General features: G+C 40.1%; 1 protein-coding gene across 1 annotated transcript in view; it reads right to left on the bottom strand.

Moving 5' to 3' along the window:
* Positions 1 to 19,323: 19,323 nt before the first annotated feature.
* LOC111237365 (carboxyl-terminal PDZ ligand of neuronal nitric oxide synthase protein-like) overlaps positions 19,324 to 21,195 on the bottom strand; it is a 47,286-nt gene continuing 45,414 nt past the window's right edge. The window contains exon 11 of the mRNA XM_022766440.1: positions 19,324 to 21,045. Within this exon, the coding sequence (XP_022622161.1) occupies positions 20,481 to 21,045 (565 nt within the window). The 3' untranslated portion in view covers positions 19,324 to 20,480. The remainder of the gene's footprint in view (positions 21,046 to 21,195) is intronic.

Here is a 21,195-nt window from a genome sequence, read left to right as displayed (position 1 = left end):
TTCCACCAAAGACAGTTTCCCCTCTATACCTGTCAAAAAAACTGAAAACAATTTCAGCTCTTATGCCATAAACAACTGTTAGAAGACCATACAATATTTATTACAACAATCATCTACATATACGTAAATATAACGTAAAAAATAATGGACACAACCCTGCGATGAGCCGGTAGAGAGGGATTCAGCTGCTAGACATTTCTGTCTAAATCGAAACAAGACATGATTTTCCACAACAAACTACATCCCCAAAATGAAACATCAAGGCTTGACATATTTAGAACTATTATATTGGATTAGGTTGCACAGGTGTTCATGACATTTCCTCTGTCTCTTGTATCTTAAAGCCTGAACCCTGAACCAGCTGCAGGATGGAGAATGGAACACAGCAATTACAGTATGGCGCTCTGTGATCACAGATGTCAATTTAATGACTCTGCGAATGTGTGTGTGTGAATACTAAGATGTATCTATTTTGCATCTGTGTGGGTTTTTCCACTTAAGTTTGTGTTGTGTGTGAGCTGAGCTGAGAAAGCAGAATACAAAGTCTCAGGAGAGCATGAAAATGTTATTTTCACTGTGGTTGTTTTTGTCATCTAGGGCTCATGAGAGTGTGATCTGGTTACCAAGGTTAGTCTGTAATAAAGAATTGGAGTAATAAAGTTAGGCAGCACTGTATGTATTCATGGAATGAAAACAAGGAAGAGAAGAGTCTTCGTAACTATGTCGAAGTTTATTCTAAAGTACAAGGAGTACTGCTGCACATCTTGAGTAAACTGTGCCTTGGCTCCTTCCTTCTACCTATCAGACGGTGACTCATAGCTTATCATTATGAAGCCACTCAAGCAGACACGCTCAAATGCACACACATACACACATTTACCTAGTCCTTGTCAGGATGCCAGTAACACTCTTTCCCACTCTCTGAGTTGGGGTCACCAAGAGTGGCAGCGTTGAGCGGGCAGATGGTGCCATTCAAATTCGCCTTCCCCTCCAGTAGATTTGATAAGAGAGAGCCTCACAAATACACACTGTACTGTGGACCACTCAGATTTATGTCTGCCATTTCCCAGTGGCCACATCTAAAATAGATGTAAATGGATACAAGGTTAGCTGAGGTAAAAAATTTAAATGTACAAACTGGAATTTTTTTCTTAACTTTACTTTTAACTAAACTTTTAAAAGAAATAACACAGAGGCAGAAGCATTTAGGTAAGCAACAGATTCATGATTGAAATTAAAGGATAAAGCAAATTATATTTTACTTTTTATTCACAATAAGTTACTTTGTCTTTCTGTCCTTTCTGACATCTGCGACTTCTGTGTTCTTCACCACAAGCCCATTCATTCTGACTTAGGTTAGTTTAGTTTCCTTGTCAGCCAAGCTAGCGGCATGGCTGTAGGGACGGCAATATTGGTTGTAGTCCAGACTGAAATATCTCAACAACACATATTCCCCTCAGGATTACATTTAATAACTTCACTTCTTATAATAACTTCACTTTTCATCCAACACCATCAGGCTAAAATTTTAATTCGTCCAATACTTTTTACACCTGCAAAACTACTGATACTCACATCAACCTCTGCCATGTTTAATGCTAATAACAAATGTTAGCATGCTAACACACTAAACTATGATTGGAACATGGTAAACATTATACCTGCTAAACACAAGCAAGTTAGCATGCTGATGTTATCACTGTGCCTGTAGATTAGTCTTGTTTAAAATTGTAGGGTTTTTTTGACTGAAACGGGAGTATATAATGCATTTGTTGGGGACTATTTTCAGCTGTGGATTTATACGCATTCGGTGCACTATACACATATTATTCTGTGCAACTATTCTTACAGCAGAGGTTGCCTTTAAATGAACTTCAGTGCCCATCTTCATCATGATAAAAGGAACATGTCACTGATGAGGTTCTCATAGTCGTGGGACAATAATCAAAGTCTACAGGACAGAGGAATATTATCAAGCTTTGGCTACGCAGGAAAAATTCACCACAGATTTTGGACTTTTCAGAGGATTTGTTGACAATCAGCAAAGCTAGAATAAGAAGACTACCACCAGACTTGTCCTCTAAGTGGAAATTGCTAAGTGAGGTGTTGTGTTTCTAAAGAGGAAATCCCTTAAAGGAGACATGGATGACTAACTGAATAAATAAATGCAGCCAGGTATCATGTGTCTTCAAGCTTTCCCTTTTTCTTACATTAACTTGTCAATATCTTCGTTGCTCACTATCCATCTCTCCGCTGATTGCCTACATAAGCCGTAGACCCAGCTCACACAATGCACAGTTAAAAGGGAGGATTCAACATAATTACTCTCATCTGGCGAACAAGCCATTTAAGTAGCAGCTATCCAAATCACTTTCTTCCCTTCTTTCCAGCCTCTCTGGCTGTTGATGGCTTCCTGGGGCTGTGGGAGGATCAGAAGAACAGATGTCAGTTATTCATTAGGTCTCTGTGTCACAGTGGCTCTCAGAGATGGGATTAAGATTGTCTGTTGCATCCATGTTATAACCACATCTTTCCTCTTAAATGTCACTCTCACTGTTTGGATGCTCTGAGATGATATTAAAAAATAACTTCTGTATTTTGGCATTTAGGCTTAGGTTATCAGATTTAACAGATGGGAACATTTCGTACGTGTGCACGCGTCAGTTTGTTCGTGTGCTGTGTGCCTGCACATGCACATGCACATGCACATGCACAAGAGGAGCTCCAGTGTGGCGTCTTCCCTGGAAACGCGAGGTGAGCAGGTGCAGTTGCTTCAGGGAGGGATTCCCAGTCACCACAGCTGTCAATCACCCGTGTGAGGATGTAGCTCAAAGGCTCCCTCTTATCAGCCAGTGGACACAGGGAGACACAGATGTAATACTAAAAGGTAGAGAATTTCATAAATGTATTACGTTCTGCAGTCCTCTCTTCTACACCAGGAAAATACTAATTTTTCCTATGTCTCTTGTCACCTCTATTATTTGCCTGTACCCTCACATGTGGCCCCTGTCTAACATCCAGTGATTTTAAAAACACTGCTCTACATAAATGGGAAAATAATTAAATGTACTTTATGTTAATGAGGACATTAAGTGACTCAACAGGGTCACTTCATGTAAAATATGGAATAAACTACAGTCTCCTACGGTAGTCGATCACATTATATCTCACCGATGTAACAGTAGTGGAGACATGTAGCGGCAAACACAGACATAAGGTTGGTTGATATCATTACACTCAGCCTGATGCGGCTACTGTGCATAACGCTGCATCAGTGGGTTGCTGCTTTGTTAGCATTCATGAGAATGCGAAGATATTGCCCACCTTCTTGCGTGTCAGTTGTTCTGCACCTTGCACAACAAGAGAGCATGATATGATGCTATTGTACGTTAACATGAGAGCCTGCTCCCATCTTTGACTAATGGTTTAAAAATAGTGTGTTTTGCTGATGGCCTTTGTAAAATAATCTGTCTGTATTATCTGAATGTGATGCAGGATCAAGAGCAAGCTGTGGACATCAGCATGTGTCTCTTCACACAGGAAGAGACTGGGTGGAAACTGTCGCTCACGCTGCTCCAGTGAAGGCTGCAGACTCGTCCTCTCATGCAAACTGACAAGCAAACCTGCCCTCTACATCGACGTCCCCATGTGAAGGCTGCTCTTTATTATTCTGCCGCTCATTATCATAACTGAAGATACAAATTTGTCCTTGAACACAGAGACACATTCACTCTGCCACTTTCAGGGACACATATGCAAAACAATGTTAACTAACAGAAACTATGGCCCACACCCATTCATAACTCGTCACTAAAACCACAACCAGTTTCTCTTTGCCTTTTTACTCAGTGTCAGAAGAACAGAATAATAAGAATAATCTCTCAGAAGATGAAAATGGTCTTAATAGCATCACACAGCTGAACACTTTCACGCTTTCTTTTAATACATTAGTTTCTGTACGTGACTCACTCATCATTCTCATGCTTGCCTTCTTTTCCTCACACAGGTCACGAATATACGCCAACAAACACACACACACACACACACACACACACACACAGACACACACACAAACACACGCGTGCGCACACACACTGGTGTCCCTTTCTTTTGTAATTCAGATGATACAAGATGAGGAGGAGGACAAGAGGAGAGTCTCTGGAGGCACATTTTTATCAAGACGCTGAGAGATGTGAAGGTATCCGCAGAGACAATAGGAGAAATGCAGAGAGGCCAACAACAGACTTTTAATCTATTATCCTTTCATCAGAGACGGCTCCTCCTGCTGTCAAATGAATTGCTTGTCTTTTCCTTGTCTCTCTCCCTCTGTGTGTTTGGGAGCGTGTGTGTGTGGCCTTGTTTTTCATATATTTGTGGGGTCTGAAAACCAAGAGCCCACTTGTGGGTTCTGACAGCTTTGTGGGGACTAAAATGCTGGACCCCACAAGTTGTGTGTGTGTGTGTGTGTGGGTGTGTGTGTGTGTGTGGGTGTGTGGGTGTGCTTTATTCATTTTGTAATTTATTAGCCCATTGCTTTTAAGATAACAGTGTCTTTCGTTCCTAAAGCTTCTGGTTTAATCTTATTTAGCAGCCTTCATGAAATTCCATTGATGTCACTTTTTCTATTTTTGCAACGCTCTTAGAAACATGTGATGCGGAGGTGTTGAGCATCTGTTATTTACACAATGACCAAGATTTTTGGTGCTATCCTTCAATCATATGGTCACATGCATCTAAGTAGCCAAACTAGAGTGACAGTAGAGCGCAAACCTCCGCCAAGGCCAAACCATCCCAAACATTTGTCTAGCTCTTACTGATCTATACCAAAATTGAGTGGCTTGTCCCCTGGATCACGCCGCATTCGTCCAACAAATAAACAAACAAACCAACACATAGACATATATCCATCCTTTCTTGAATTTGCTTGCACTTGTTAATCTTGTATGTATTTTTCATTTGAAAAACATCCATGCACTAAGGTAAGACACCCCAGTGAGATTCAGAAGGGATAAGAGATATTTGCTTACTCAGTTTTAGTAAGCCAGTGAGACTGAAATATCTCAACAACTATTACATGGATTGACATGAAATTCTGCACAGAGATTCATGTTCTCCAGAGGATGAATCCCAATAACTTTGGTGAGGCCCTGACCTTTCCTTTAATGTTGTGCAGCGCTCTCCACCACCATCATCAAAACACCAAATGAGGGAATATCTTCTGGAAGAATTGTCACCCATCTGCACGTAAATGCACACAACTTCTTGTACACACTAGGTGCGTGGAACCAAGAACTTCCAGTGAAAAGTTGAAAATGTCAGCTATGCAGATCGTTTATGGTAAGTTATATCTTCTAAGAGTCAAAGCATTTCCACAAAAACATTTATTCCCTGGGTGCCTTTTACTTCAGTCATGAGACAGTTTTAACAATGGCAAAACACTTTCAGTCTAACAATAAAAAGAAACTGTAAAACACTCTGGCACCAAAGGTACAAGGGTTTCATGTCATGTGGCACTTAAACACTACTCTCAGATCTTATCACCATCGCAAATAAAGCTTTCAAAGTGAGTTACTGTCGAAGAAAATGTCCTTTCTCCCTGTGCTACTGACAACAAAATGTAAAACATTTATTTTTAAAGTGACAGACTGTAGATGCTTTTCATAATATTTCTTTACCCTCCATATTATTCTGGAGCTAAATCCACATCAAACGTTCCTGATGTGACATCATAAGATGTGGTGAGACCTGTGTTTGCACTTCTGTTAGCTCCTGGCAGCTGCACCGTTGAGTGAAATGGCACTGTGCGTTGATTCAAGTAAACAGATTAAGTCCTCGTGTACGACCTCTCAGGTTACATCTGCCTACGTCAATTACGGCAAAATCTAACGAAGAAATCCCAGGTGGGAACATGCAGACAGGTGTGTTAGAGATGTATTCGAAAGCAAAGGGAGAGAGAGAGAAAGGAGAGAAAAGCTGGACAAAAACATGGATGAATAGAAGGACATGGAGAAAGGAGGTGTAGAGAAATGAAAAGATACAAGGTAGATAAGAGGAAATGAGACAAAGGGACAGGAGAAAAAGCAATAGAAGCAAGAAAAAATGGTATGAGGAGGATAAACTAAGACAGAATGACAATTTTTATAAATGACTCTCCAAGGACAGGGACAGGCTGCATTCAAAGCACAGTCATCTATTTGAATGAGCCTGATCGACTGATGATAATGCTGGGCAGCCAAAACACAGCTGCAGTAACAGCTTTGAGGTTAATCTGTTTCAAGACAACACCATGAGTTTGATGTGGTGATGGCGAATGACTGGAGCGTTGTTTGTCTGCTGCCTGGCAACATGACAAAGTTGCTTCAACGATACAGTCTACCCCCTCCTATAAAAATAAAAAGAGAGGACAAATTAAAAGACATAAATCAGTCTTCTGGAAATAGATAAATCAGTGCTCCTTGGTTTAGGTCTGTGTCCATGTTTAGGGCATGATGTGTGTGCTTGTGTACGTGCATGTGTGTTTGTGTCCTTGCATGTGCACACTTTCCTTTTGTGACAAGTATGAGATTGAGTGCTGCAAATGAGACGGGATGTTTTCCCGCTATGTGTCCCTCCAGAGAGCGGTGCACCTGCTGCTTCAGCATCGCTCCAATCAATTTGTCACTATAGTGTGAATAATCCGATTCATCTCCATAAGGGAGGAATTCATTTAAAAATGAGGGACTGCAGAGAGACGCTGGCTTTACAAGGTATCACATATTCTTCGAAAGTCTCAAAAAGTGAGGCGTTTTAGTGGGACAGCAGAGGAATATGAAAGGTTGAGGAGATGAGCAGTAGCTGCAGTTTAAATGATGGGAAATGTGGATCTGACATAATAAGTGCAAATTAAGTGTCTGCAACCCCCAAAAAGATGGAGAAGGACTACAAACGACTACACAGCGACATCAGAAAGACACTAATGATGACAAAGAGCTGCAAAACAACTATAAAAATAGACAAAATGGTTACAAAAAGATATAAAATGTGGACCAAGCAGTGCAAATAAGCCACACAAAGATGCAAAACAGTGTCAAAGAGATGCAAAGGAACCACAAAGAGAAATAAACTGATGTAGATGATTATGTCCTCATTGTTTTGTGCGTCTTTAGCCTGGGTGTCTTGCTCCTATGTTTAATCTCTTTACAATGTGCAACATGATCAGAAGAAATTCAGGAGCAAACAAAAGGTAGAACCTTAAGTTGGAGTAAATTAGAGAGAAAGCAGGAGCTCTGGTTGTGTTTTTGTTGTGTTGTAATTCTCCCCCACAGACGGCCCTTGTGCTGCAGTCAAATCCGTTCTCTTCTTGGGAAGTGATGAACTAAATTGAGTGTGAGAACGTATCAGATTTGGAGGGAGCTGAAATAGCACAGCTGACTGAGCTTAGACTGACTGACTCACCGCTCTGTGTCACTGATATTATTACTGTCAGACACACACAGACACACACATATTAAAAGCAAGCACATGGGGTCTGATAAGAGATGACAGGTATCTTATTTAATGAACAGGGAGACAGAGGGGCAGGGTTAAAAATGCTGACTCATGCTTTAGTATAATATAATAAAGATGGCAAAACTTGCAGCCCTTAAACGCTGTCGTTTTACAGCCTTGTCTTATTGTTCAGTGCTGGGTACATGTCTACGTAGAAAGTGAAGATGTATGTAATTAAACTAATGCTGATCTATTTCTGTAAATTGGAGTGGTGAAATAATCTTTCAGATTATTTACTCAAGTAAAAATACCAATACAACAATCTAAAATCCATTACGAAGTTCTGCACTCTAAATCCTACTTAAATCAAAGTACAGACGTATTTTCACCCTAACACTAAGTAAGCAGTAAGTGATTTGTCAACACCGATATCATCACACACCAACTTTATTATTCATTTGGAGCTGTGTTTGGTTCATGTTCATTCAGTTCTGTTTGCTTTTTATGTTATTTGTGTGTATGTCTGGACTCCAGGGAGACTCGTAAATGCAATACTGGGACCTCATAGGGATCTTATAAATGTAACACATTTAGATGGATAAACTTGACCTTTTCCAGCAACCACATCCCTATCCATGTAACTCCTGACCAAGTAGCAATACACCATTAATTTCATACACAAATTTCACCCAGCTTCAAAACTCAGTCCAATTACAGTAAAAGGAAAATAGAACAAAAAGTGCTGTGCATCAAAAACTTAACCATTAACATTTAATAAGAAAAACACATGGCGGGGATTTCACAGCACTGTATTTATCTAATACTGCCTCGCAAGGACTACAGCAAAGACACTTTGCTCAAACAAATGTAGAAAATACCTCTTTATATAAGCACAATGCAGAAATCTAGCTCAGCTGTCGAAGAAAGGGGAAGTTAGTGTGTAAATGTGAAGCATTTTATCAACACACAATTTTTCATTCCAAGGAACAGTGACTAATTCTCTCCCACTCTGTATAAGGCTGTGCTCAGCGCTTTGCCCAGATGGCAGATTACAAGTAAGGTCACACACACAGATAAACACGGAGGATATCAATGAAATTATTGTTCACTGTTGGAAAATCAATGAGGGAAAGCTTCTCTACTATTTGTTTGAGTACTGGTTTTTTGGTGACCATGAGAGGTCTGTTAAATTCTCTGAGACACACTAACACCACCATGAGGGCAGGGCACCTGCAAATCAAACATGTAGCAGTCCTACTACGTGTCCTACTCTGTGTCCCCCAGTCAATGGCACATCACTTCCTTCATTCACCCCTCTTACATCTACTACATGTCCAATGGACCAGCCTCCTTCAAGCCATATTTCCCACCATTGTGCCAGCAATTACAGGTGTGATAAATGCTTCACTGGCTTTGGGAACATTTCCAACCACATTCAAACAGGCTCCACTAACGCCTCTGCTCAAAAAGCCTTCACTCAACCCTGCTAAAGTTGAGAACCATCGGCCAGTCTTGTTACCTCCATTCTTATCTAAGGCTATTGATGGGGCAGTTCTCAGACAGGTCTCTCACGGAACAACCTCTTTGATCGAAATCAGTAGGTCTTGAAGAGCACCCACTCCACTGAAAGAGGTCTGTTGTCTGTGACAGGAGCCCTGAGGACAACTAGTGCTGCAGCTCAGTCCTCTGTTCTTATCTTGCTAGACCCATCAGCAGCCTTTGACATGGAGAACAACACATCCTGCTATTCATACTCTCTGTTATGGACATCTTGGGCAAAGCACAACCTTGGTTTGAATCCTACCTACTGAGTGTTCTTTCACGTCAAGAACAAATATCCATATACCTCTTTACAGGGATGCCAAAGGTTCAGTGCTGGAGCCCCTTCTCTTTGCAATATACACCAGCTTCTTGGGCCCAAATAACCATGGATTCTCATGTCACTGCTACGCAGACGATACCCAACTATACATGTCATTCTCTCCAGGTGATCCCATGGTCTTGGCACGGATCTCAGCTTGTCTCTCAGACATATCCACATAAAGGATAAAGGAACACACTAAAACTCTCTGAGACTGGTCATCCCGGCCAGTCAATCTCTCCATCACAATATCAGTATCAAAATCATGTCTTCATCTCCCACCCCAACCAAGGTTAAGAGAAACCTTGATCACCAGCTATGCTTCCTTGACCATGTTGCATGCATCTGCCTCCTGGTCCTGTCTCGACTACTGCACAGAATTCTCTGTGTATTCATTGCTATGAGTGACCCCTTTCACATACAAGATGTCATGTTGTTGTTGTTAACATTGTTAATTGTTGATTATAGCAGCTTTAATGAATATATGCTGTAATTTAGCTTTAATGATTATAGAGATTTATAGAGTTTTTTTTTTAAATCAATAAACAGATGCAGTGTATTGCAAAAAACACTGCTAAATACGCAACAATTTTGTGCTAACACAAGGTATATCACTTCTGTGTTTAATCGTCTTTGCTTTTAAGGTAATGACTAAGACATTTTGTTACAGCATTGTCAGTGTGTAAGCCGTCACACACTTAGTCACCCTGTGCTCTCTCTCCTCTGGTAGGTGTGGTGTGTATTTTCTGTAATTAGAAGATAAGAATGTTTAAACAGAATAAGCTTTTGACATTGAGTTGATACAGGGGTTACTATAAAACACCACTAAATCTGAGTCTAAAGATCTCTTCTTTCTTTTCTTTTTTTTTTTGCTAAAGTGCTGTAATAATGTTGATAATGTCAGCTGCAGCAGGTTTGGTTTCATTATGAGCCGGAGTTTTAGCGAAAAGCTTTCCTCTACAGGTGAACATGCACTCATAACACAAGCCAGATTAGATTCTGCTGCAATGTCAGTGTAAAAAGGAAATGAAACTGTGCTGGACATGTCTTTCACTGGAGTTGAGTAGGGTGGAGTCACTTTGGGTCCATGGGTGTGGATAACAGATTAGTATTTAGGAACCACCAAGCAAGTTACACAATCTACATGATTGCCTTTACACTGCATCATTGTAACGGGCCAAATAGAAGAAATAGCCCATCAGGAGAGGAGAACACAGAATTTATCTCAAGGTCGGAGAAATTCATTCCATTTATAATTTCTGTCCATTTTGTAAAGTGTGTGAAATTGTTCCTTCATATTTCTATGATTTCAGTGCATACATTAAAGTAGATGTACAGCATGCACAATGCCAAATACAAGTTCATTTAAATAGTGAGATAACAAGAGGAAGACTTGTGCAGACAGACAGATATCCAAATCGTGAATAACAATTTTCAATCAGAAAGTAACCAGCATTTAATGTCCTCCAGACAGTCAGTCAGCATGCTCAGCTCAGCTTGGTCACTGGGATTTTGTGGAGACCAATTTGAGTGTCAATTGTGTAGCACCAGTCCCTATGCAAAAGGCCATATACTGTGTTTTGTCTGGCATTGAGGCAGAACAAGGGGGCTAATGGCTTTAAGGGATGAAGAGCTGTGCAACAAAATATTTATATTTATCCTATGTATATATATGAATGTACCCTACGCTCAACAAAAGCAAGTTAAAACTGAAATAAATTAAACACATAAAACCCACAGCCTTTCAGCAAACTTCCACATTTTTTCCCACAAGGCAAAAGTAACTGTCATTGTACTTTCTCAGACTCTTCTAAAGTGGAACCTACCATCTGCTCAGGTAACCACAGGGGTGAGTTAACAGGTGCAAGCAATCAAAGAATAAAAACAAAAACAAACAAAATTGTAATTTAAGATACCTGGTTATTCTTGACAGCTAAGTTTAGTTATGAATACACATAAGCATATTTAAGTGTACAAACGTTGGAAGAACATCATCTAATGCAGAACACTGTCACCCTTCCTTCATTATTAAGAAAGTGCCAATGACTCACTGCTCCAAGGACTTAATGATGCACACCTGTTTTCAATCAGCTGTCATCATCACAGTGATTGAGACCATTGTAACAGATCATGTGAAGCCCACTGCAAAACTAACAAGCTTTTGTCTTGTAATTTGTATGATTTGACTAATAAATGAACACAACAAAACATGAAAATGAATTATTAATTATTATATTGGGGAACAAGGCCTTGAGTAAACAAATGAAGGCACTTGTTTCACAAACTGATTTTTGTGCTTGTGAACAGATGTCCTCCGTGGAGAACAATATACCGTGGACCCCATAATTAATGAACCTACAAAGAGTGCTGTCAGTGCAGTGATGTGATTTTTGCAAAAGCCATTTTTTTCCAAAAATTTTATTTTGGTTTAAAAATGGCAATAATCATTTGAAATACTCTGAAAAACCTTGAATTTTCTTTCTTTAGAGTTATGATGTATGTAAGTATGTATCGCTTGCATCTTTAACAGCTGATTGATATCTAATAATTGAGCTGTAAAACATGACTCTGCTTTCCACCCATCCCATCTTATGGCATGTGGTGAATAATTTCAACAAGGATTGGCTTTAATATCGTGCAATTCTCAAACTGTTGAGAATGGAGAGTAGAGTATATTATAAAATTATTAAGTCTATTTTAAAAATAAAATTAGTCTGAGACTATAGTGTGAGGAGCAGCAAAATGTTTTTTCTTTCTATTCTATTCTTGGATCATCTGTATGCTGCAACAAATTGCATCATTTAGCACAAAGCAAACATAAAACTGCTCTCATGAATTACACCCAGCCTTCCCCCACACTCAGAGGGGCAAAGCTGAAGGAGAAATGCTGAGAGCAGATGTGACCGGGGTCCTTAATTGGCCTCATATTCTGAAATGGGAAGAATGGTCGACTTTTTGGCTTTTGTGATTATCTGAATACTTGCAGTGGGCTGCATGATAATAAGGTCTGTGGGTAATAAGAATAGAACATGAATGTTGGCTGTGGACGTGCAATAGGATGGGTGGTAGTTATTTAAGCAGCAGGAGTTCTGATGGTCTCGTAATACAGCTGAGTGTACAGCTAACAAGCTAATAGGAGTAGATGTATATGCACAACTAACCTTGTTATAGTGTTGGTGATTCTAAAAAATCTAAAACTGCTATTCACATGTTGGTAACCCTGCTAGCAGAGCAGAGTGGCTCGATTTATAGAAGTGTCTGCCACTTTTATCCAGACTTAAATATCTCAGCAGATATCAGATGGATTGCCATGACATTTTGTACAGACATTGATTGTCTCTAGAGGATGGATCCTGCTGACTGTGGTGATAAACTGACTTTTCCTCTAGCGCCACCATGAGGCTGACATTTGTGGATTTGCTTTACTTACAGTTACTTCTGCTTCTGAACAAGCAGGACTATACAATAAGAAACTAGAGACCAGTTTAAAAATAAGACATTCAGCGTATCAGCGTGCAGATGCAAAAACCAGGTTTGCTACAAAACCACTGCTGGAGTCTGAGACGTATCTACTGCTCTGCAACATTCACATTGTAGCTAAGGTGGTGTCATTTGGTACAGAGTGGTAAATACTGAGCCTTCAGTTTTGTTGGGACAATGACTGAATCACTGAATGTCCAAAATATAAAGAAATATAAATAGGAAATGGTAACAAAATGATGATGTGCATTGTGTAAGACAAGCAGTTTCTCCAGCTGTATTCTATTTTCTACATCAGTTAAAGCCTGTGTGTTTTGGGTGACAGGCAGGATATATATATATATATATATATAGTATATATATATATATATATATATATGTGCAGTAGGTTCTGTGGAACAGAGTGATAAACTCCGCACATTCCCACATTAGGACTGTATAATGAGATTATGAATATTTGGTGGCTGTGAAGTGTAATATTTATAGTCTTTTTTTTTTTAATCAAGTTAGAGCAAGTTACTGGGTGAGAGAGTTTTTTTTCCTCTCATGTTTTGAAGTGAGAGGATTAATTAAAGTCCAAGAGTTTCCGTCTGTCATAATCCTCCTGTACCCTGGTTAAGGTTAAAAGGTTGTGAAAACACAGACAAAAAATAATCAGAGATGCACAAACTCCCTTGGAGCTACAGTATAGTACAGTATGTGCTTTCTCTAATGACACAGACATTAAATCCCCCCGGGCAGCTCTAGGCTTTCAAACACACATTCAACAAAAACACTAACATTACTATTCTGCACCACACCACATCCATGCTCACAAAGACCAAAGGGTGCCAAACCTCCGACCCCATGTTAACTCCTCCATAACATGCAGTAATCTTCCCTGCTCCTCCCCCCTTCCCTCTGATCTTCTGCGAGGAGATGTGAGGCTGCTGTCCCATCGCCTGCAGCAGCTGGGAGAAACCACAGCGCTTTTCAGCCAGAGCTGCCAGAGAAAATATTATGCTGTAATTCCATATTCCTTACTTTCTGTGCAAAACCATCAATTATCATATTCTTGAGAATCCCTCTGGATATTTTGCTTTCAACAAAATGATGTTTACATTGTCGTTCACACAATCAAAGTGCAATAATTCTCAGTGAAGTTTTCATCTGAACATTACATTTGTCCTCATATCCCATCAAGACTTCACCCTGATTTACTACACTTTATTATCCAATATGTTGCCCTACAACTACAGTCTGTGTTTGTGTGTTCATTGTTGTTGTGTGTATTTTCTAATTTTCTGAACATGCATTATCAGTATCTACTCCTTTTACTGAGAAATTGTGTTTGTGTTATAGGCTAAAGGAATAGTTACAAGAGTTAGATGACAAAAGGTTACGTCTTTATCATATTTTGTTGGTTTAATCCACATTATAAATATAGTATATATATATATAATTCAAGAACTGTTTAACGTCTCTGTGATAATTGTATTGATGCTACCTGTGTATTATTTTCACAGTAAATACACAAACACTACCAACTCAACAGCAGCAGAAAAAAAGAAATGACCTGGAGATGATAAAATAATTTAAACACAGAACGACTCCAGGCACAAACAGTTGTGTAACTATCAACCAAACTGCAGCAGCGTCTCTCAAAAGTCCACAGGCGGCAGGAATCAGGAGTAATATCCACAGGCTAGCAAGCTAAGGGCAGCGAGTGTATACAAGAGCTGGTATCAGCAGCAGCCAAACTCAGACAAGCACTGAACAGTCTCTTAAGTTAAACTTTGTCACACGGTACTCAAATGACTCTGTAACACTATTTGAGGTTGTAATACTTTCACTGATATGACTTGCAGTTAGTTTGGTGACATATAAAAGCCGTTGGTGGGAGAAGGTGAAAGCTTTTGTCATGTTGGACTTTAGAGTGTGAACATAAGGTTGTTTCCTGGAGGCAGAATGACAGATGTGAGAGTGGTATCGATCTTCTCATCTAACTCTTGGCAGGAAAGTGCATATTTTGCAATTTGTCAAACAATTATGTCAAGAGTGAGATTAATTGAGCAGACTGGGTTCTTCAATGTAACATGTTATTTATATCAACATACTAAAGCTGGACTTATGGGTGCAAACAGGAATATCACAAGCTTCACTCCCCCCCACCCACCCACCCATCTACTGTCTCTCTCTGGCCTTCACTTCAACCTATCAAAAGCCAAACAGGGAAGTGGCCAAGCAGCAGCTCTGAAGCAATATATCCTGCAGAGCTCTTGTCAGCTAGCTGAACATACTGAGGTAGTGTTTCTTTCTTTGGACAACCCCTATTGGCTAAAAAAAAAAAATCAAACATCACTTTCCAGTCTTGGTCTATAGCTATATTTAGCTTTGCAAAAGAGCCCAGTGTAAACAAGAGCTGCTTGGCTTTCAGACTGTGGCTGACCTTTTGGGGATGGATGTACAGGTAGTGGGTGGGATACCCAGGGTAATACTTCTCTACTTGACATCAGAGGAAAATATTTCTGCAGAAAGGAAATGGTTTGAACCTGGGGGTGATTATGTGTCCTCCAGGGCCTGATTCCAGATACCCCTCACCTAAAGCCCTCACACAGCGATGCCTCACAGGCTCTACAAGCAACACAGCCACCCAAACAACACCTCATGCCTGTCTCACCTCTCACCTGTCTAACCTATAAGTCAGCTAGAAGCGATTGTGTGTTTTGGTGTGCTTTTTAGTGACAATATGAGAAAGAGTGAGTGCAACATTAACTATTCCAAATACATAATTCACCTGTCCTAAAAGAAAACAAGCGGTTGTAAGAGGTTTTTTACTGTCTAAGAGTTTAAAAAAAAAAAAAAAAAAAGCAAATGGAAAGGCATAGCAACTCAGTGACAGTCATGTTCTAGCTGGCTGCTGCAGGTCTCCAAAGTCCCACCGCTGTTTCCTCATATTCCCAGCTCCATCCGTCTGCCTGGAACCAATGTTTACATATCTGAAATGTCTGTCCTCCAAATAAAGCCATGGCAAAGTGAGAGAAGACTCTGGTTAGGCAGGGCTGGAGAGGTATGCTCCACTATGACTGAAGCATTGAACAATTTCTGTTGGGTTTAACCTATGAGAAATGAATATTCTTACTGTTGTCTGGAATACATTTGGTCCTATTCAGGGTGTTAACTTTCTCCATTAATCTGTGATAATAACTATTAAGAAAAAAAAACAGACTCAGGCCAATGGCAACAAGACTTTAAGGGTTTCACTCACCTCTGCAAAGTGAGGAAGAATATGGAGGAACTGCAGACTTTTAAAAAATGGACCCAGCCTCTGCAGGCATGATTGTGGGTACTTTAATCTAGACGCTGTGTCACAGCCTGGCAGACAACTCCTTCTGGACAGAAGTGAATAATTCAGGATCAGTACTCTCCTGTTATTTACTTGCTGGAGTCTTGAGCTGCACAGATATAAGGTCCAAAAAAGATAAAAAATATGAGACCTAACTCTTTTAGCTGCCAAGAAAAACTGGAAGATTTACAAACATTTTTTTCCCCCCAATATATTTTACCTACACAGAACTGATTAAATTTGGCCAACAGTAACTTAAGAATCTGACTTTTTAACATGTTTTACCATATCAAATAATTATAATGCCACAGAAATGTATCATTTCCATGCAAAGAGCCTGTAAAATATTCAGTAACTATACAAAATGGATCTTAAAACCAAACGGCACTGAACTCTGATGTAGTAATCTTCCAAAACCCTTATCAAGAGTAAAGTACCTGGCAAGGTTGCTACAGCGAGTCTTAGCTAAAGCTGCATTTCACAATAAAGGAATAGATATTTTGTTGAACCATCATTGTGGTAATTCAGTTTGTTATTCCACATAACCAAATGAAGCAGTTAAATCTAAACATTCAATCAAAAACAGCTAAAAACGGATGAACTAGCCAAAAAATAACTAGCATGATTGGTTAAGCTTCCTTAAAATATTTAAATGTATTATATTTTAGATTAGAGATGATTATATTGTATATTTTTATGTTGCTTTCAATATAAATGTTAATATATTTGTAGATACTGCATTTCTCCCTTTTGTTCTCCCTAGATTGTCCAAAGCCAAGTGCAGTGTATTTATAATATGATGATGATTTGGGGGTAAAATAATCACTGTAAAACATGAAGGTATTACAACCTTTCTATCAGTTATGTCATTTTCTCTACGTCACTGCTTCTGTGCTCCTCTCTTCCTCGGCAGGCGAGACCTGGTTAACTGATTCCATGAATTTTCTTGGTACCGAAAGAAACAGCAGATATGTTAGGTAATAATAATTATGTCTCAGACTGATTTGGGCTCGAGTGAAATATTACAAATTTGCATTTAAATGAAAGATGATCAACACTCAGACGCCCTTATTGCTGAGAAGATACCTCTCTTTTTCTTTTCTTTTTTTTTGTGAGTGTGTACCCGAGGAGATTTTGGAACTGGTTTCTGTTACAGGTCAGGTAGATCCTATGATTACCAGTGCAGATTATTAACTAAACAGTATGTTTAAGATGTGTTACTGAGTTTTGTCTGGTACTGTACACTGTTGGTCCATAATGAGTAATCCTATATAAATGATTTTATACATCTATAGGGGGAAAAAGTGATCCATCTTTTTTGGGATTTTTTGCCTTAGAGAAATGTCACATTTCTACCATGATGTCAATATCATAATTAGACTTGAGTACTCAGGCATTTCTAAAAGTAAGAAGAAAGCCAAATCTCCCGTCTTATCTCTTCCACTGGCAGCTGTTATAATGGGCGGACATGTGTATGAGTTCATCGCTGTGTCTGTGATCGCCGGCTTCACACACAAAGCTTTGATCACTGCCGGGCTCTCTCCTGTCTATACAAAGACCAATGACTTTTCAGCAGCATTAATGGGCACATGAAGGACGATCGCCATCTGCTTTTAAGCAGCTATATAAACCCACAGAGGTTAACAGTCGGTATCAAGCTGAGATCTGACTCTTTACAGGTATGTTGGATTGATCGCAGATCAGATGCTGTCTGGTATTGAACAGAGGCCACCTCAGAGAGGAGGCCTCCTCAGATGGAGGCCACCTCTCTGGAGACAAAGAGGAAAAGAGGAGGGAGAAGCTTCTGCTATCCTGAGCCACACAGACATCATGCATTATTGATTATTCATCTGGGGAATTCCAAGTTGAAGGAGGACATGAAGGCATACGGGGAGAAATGGGCTCCTGTGCCACAAATAAAACAAACCACACATTTCACCAATTCTGTTGTTTAGAGTGTACCAGACGTGGTGTTTGCACTCCTGAGATCAGAGCGGTGCAGGGGAAATAACAGCCCTAACACCTTAGAGCTGAAGGATTTCCTATTGGGCTCCATTCTCATTACTGCACCCCACCGACACCCTGAGCACATTAAGCCTGTCAGTCACCTGTTCCTGCATCGCGGCGACAGTGCACACTGCAGAGACGAGCTTTGTAGGCTTGAGGAAAACAGAGAAGAAACAGCTCACTGTCAAAAGACTCGCCGCGAGCAGAACAACTACGAGAAGGTGACAGAAAAGTCTCAAAGAGCCCTGAAAGTGTTACGCATGTGGGAAAGAGTTTGAGAGACATGAATTGTTAATGGAAAATGTGAGACGTAATTAATGCAGAGAGAAAAAGGGGCAGAAGAGAAGAGCAAACAGACTATTCCTGTTCCCATTCAAACCAAAAAGATGAAGTGAACAGCGTTACTTTTTTTTTAAAAATAGGTCTATGGCTGCATTGTTACTCTGTGGTTTGAATCCATCTGTGAACTGCTTGTTATGATTTCGTTTTTTGAAGCCAGATCTTCCCTGAGTGCATTCAACCCAGTGAGTGGATAAAAATGTTTACTGTGCTGCCGTGACGGCAACTTACACTGAAGAATTACATCAACAAAGAAGCCAGCAGGTGAAATACATGCAATTTCAGGAGTAAAGCAAACACAGACAGATTACACACACAGTCTGGATTTAAGAAAAAAAAAAAAAAACACAGGTAAGTGCTTCTTCAACTATTCCTCTTTATTATTTTTTTCTTCCATGTGTTATTGCTGTTATAGCTCCCTGCCACATGTGATGTTGAGAAAAGCCTCGTCTCTGGGTGTAAAAAGGTTTGTGTGCATTTTACACCTGCACCTTTACACCCCCCCTCCTCTCACACCGCAGCTGCTTTTCCTCTCCCGTCCGTTTATTGTCACTTCTACCTCTCATAGGTTACAATAGTGCGCTTCATTGAATAAAACACTATGATCGACGCAGTACATTCTTGCCACATTAATGTAAAATAAAAATGGGAATTTGAACATCTACATGTTCAGCTCCAGGGCAAAAACAAATTATTTTCACTATCAGTTCATTTGCTTGTTATTTTCCTTGTTGATTTATCACTTCTTCTATAAAATGTCAGTTCAAAACCTAAACATATTCAGTTTACTAAATATATGAAAAAACATATATTATCAAATATTTACATTTGAGTTAAACTTCTGTTTAAATTATTTCTGTCAACTGATTAATCAATTAATCGTTCCAGCTCTATTCATCTCATCTCATTTCCATACATGTTTTCAGCACTTAAGAACAATGGCAGTTGTTTAATGATATGTTGCGTTTGCATAAACATATATTGATTTAGGACTACATCTAATGACTAGCTTTAATTATTAATCTGCTAATTATTTTCTTGATTAACTGATTGATCGGTTGGTCTATAAAATCCGAAAGTAGTGAAAAATGCCCGTTACATTTTCCCAGAGTCCTCGGTGACACACTCCCCGCTCAGACAGGTGCAATCCAAAGCTCTCAAGGCCATTAGCTCACAGAGGGTTTGCTTTCATTCAATGCAATAATCCCTTTGTTTTGAAGGACTGCAATCTTGCTACATACAAAATCAATACAATACAGAACACAAATTCCCTTTAGCTATTCGGCTAATTTTTCCAGCACTGCTTTAAGACCTTTTAGTCTAAAAAACCCAAAATACAAGTAGCACAAAACATTCTCTAACCCACTCAGCTCTGATAATATAATACCCTACTACACAGCCACATGTGGATGTGCATAAACCAAAACACGACTACATCTGCTCACTTCTATCCTGCCCTTTCCCCTTTACTGACTTTCTTATTCTTTTCTTTCTACCCATCATCCACTCAGGGGATTTTCAGAAGGCGAGGCTCTTCCCAACATCACCAACATTTGCTCTGTGAAATCTGCAGAAAATGGCATTTCCACAACAGTTTGCACCACAGCGAAGCATCATACAAAATAATGTTTTAAAGTTGACTACTAGCAAAAATAAAATGTGTCCCCTCATTGGCTTACAGTAAATGATGTGTGACTTTAACAGTGCAAGAGCTGCTACATGTATTCTGCTTAACATTCTAGTCACTAAAAAGTAAATTAGATCATTAATTTCATTACAAAAATACTAAATCTGTCCATTGGCTAATAATTTATACAATAGATTATTTTTCAGTTACTGGCAATGCTATGTCTGGACTGTGTCACAAGTGGACAGAATAATTATAAAGGTCCTGAAATGGAGCCCAGTGCAAACATAGGAGGGTCTGACAGTTAAGTATTGCATTAAAAGCTGATTGAAGAACATAGTGAAAGGTCTCCAAGGTGATACCAGCCTATCCTCCTAACTCCGCTGTGGGACATTAGGATCTTCCTGGCTGCTCTCCAGCAGCTCATCCTCAGAAAAACTGATGTGGAGGCAGGTATCATTCACAGGAGATGAAAAGGGCAGTGGGTGCTCATAGGTGTCCGACTGCGGGGCGAGGTTGGGGGGCTCAGCAGGATACGACTCAGAGGGAGAGAGAACTGCTTCGCTCCTCTCTTCCAGGGGACTGTCACAGCCGCTGGAGGCTGTTAAAAAGGTCCCGCGGTCTCCGAACAGGTCGTCGTCGTCACGCAGGGGCAACAGCAGGGACTTGGTCTCGGAGCGGACCCCCGAGTCCTCGCTGGCCGAACAGGAGCTGCTCTCGCCGTTGCTGAGGGAGTGGAAATCGGCGGATGACAGGGAGCTGGGGGTGATGTCGGGGAATGAGAGGCTGCTGCTGCGGCTGGGGGTCGCATCATTAGCGGTGACCTCTCCTGGCATGGGCACAGCTGTGACTTCTGACCCTGGAGACAAGGTCCTGCTGGCCCGCTTACGGTTCAGGGAGGGTGGAGGAGGGTCAAGTTTGGGGATTGTCTGTTTATACCTGCAAGTAAGAGAACAGACACGCTGGTTAGTGAAGTCTGACAAAAAGGTTAACATGCTGAGAATTCCTCAGTGGATCCATTTGCTAACTCAGATTCAGCATCATTTCTTTGTTCCAAGGAGTACGAAAATAAGCCTTAAGCCACTTTTC

Source organism: Seriola dumerili, unplaced genomic scaffold (genome assembly GCF_002260705.1).
Source record: "Seriola dumerili isolate Sdu_G_001 unplaced genomic scaffold, Sdu_1.0 BDQW01000853.1, whole genome shotgun sequence".
Lineage (NCBI taxonomy): Eukaryota > Metazoa > Chordata > Actinopteri > Carangiformes > Carangidae > Seriola > Seriola dumerili.
This window is presented reverse-complemented; position numbering and strand designations above follow the sequence as displayed.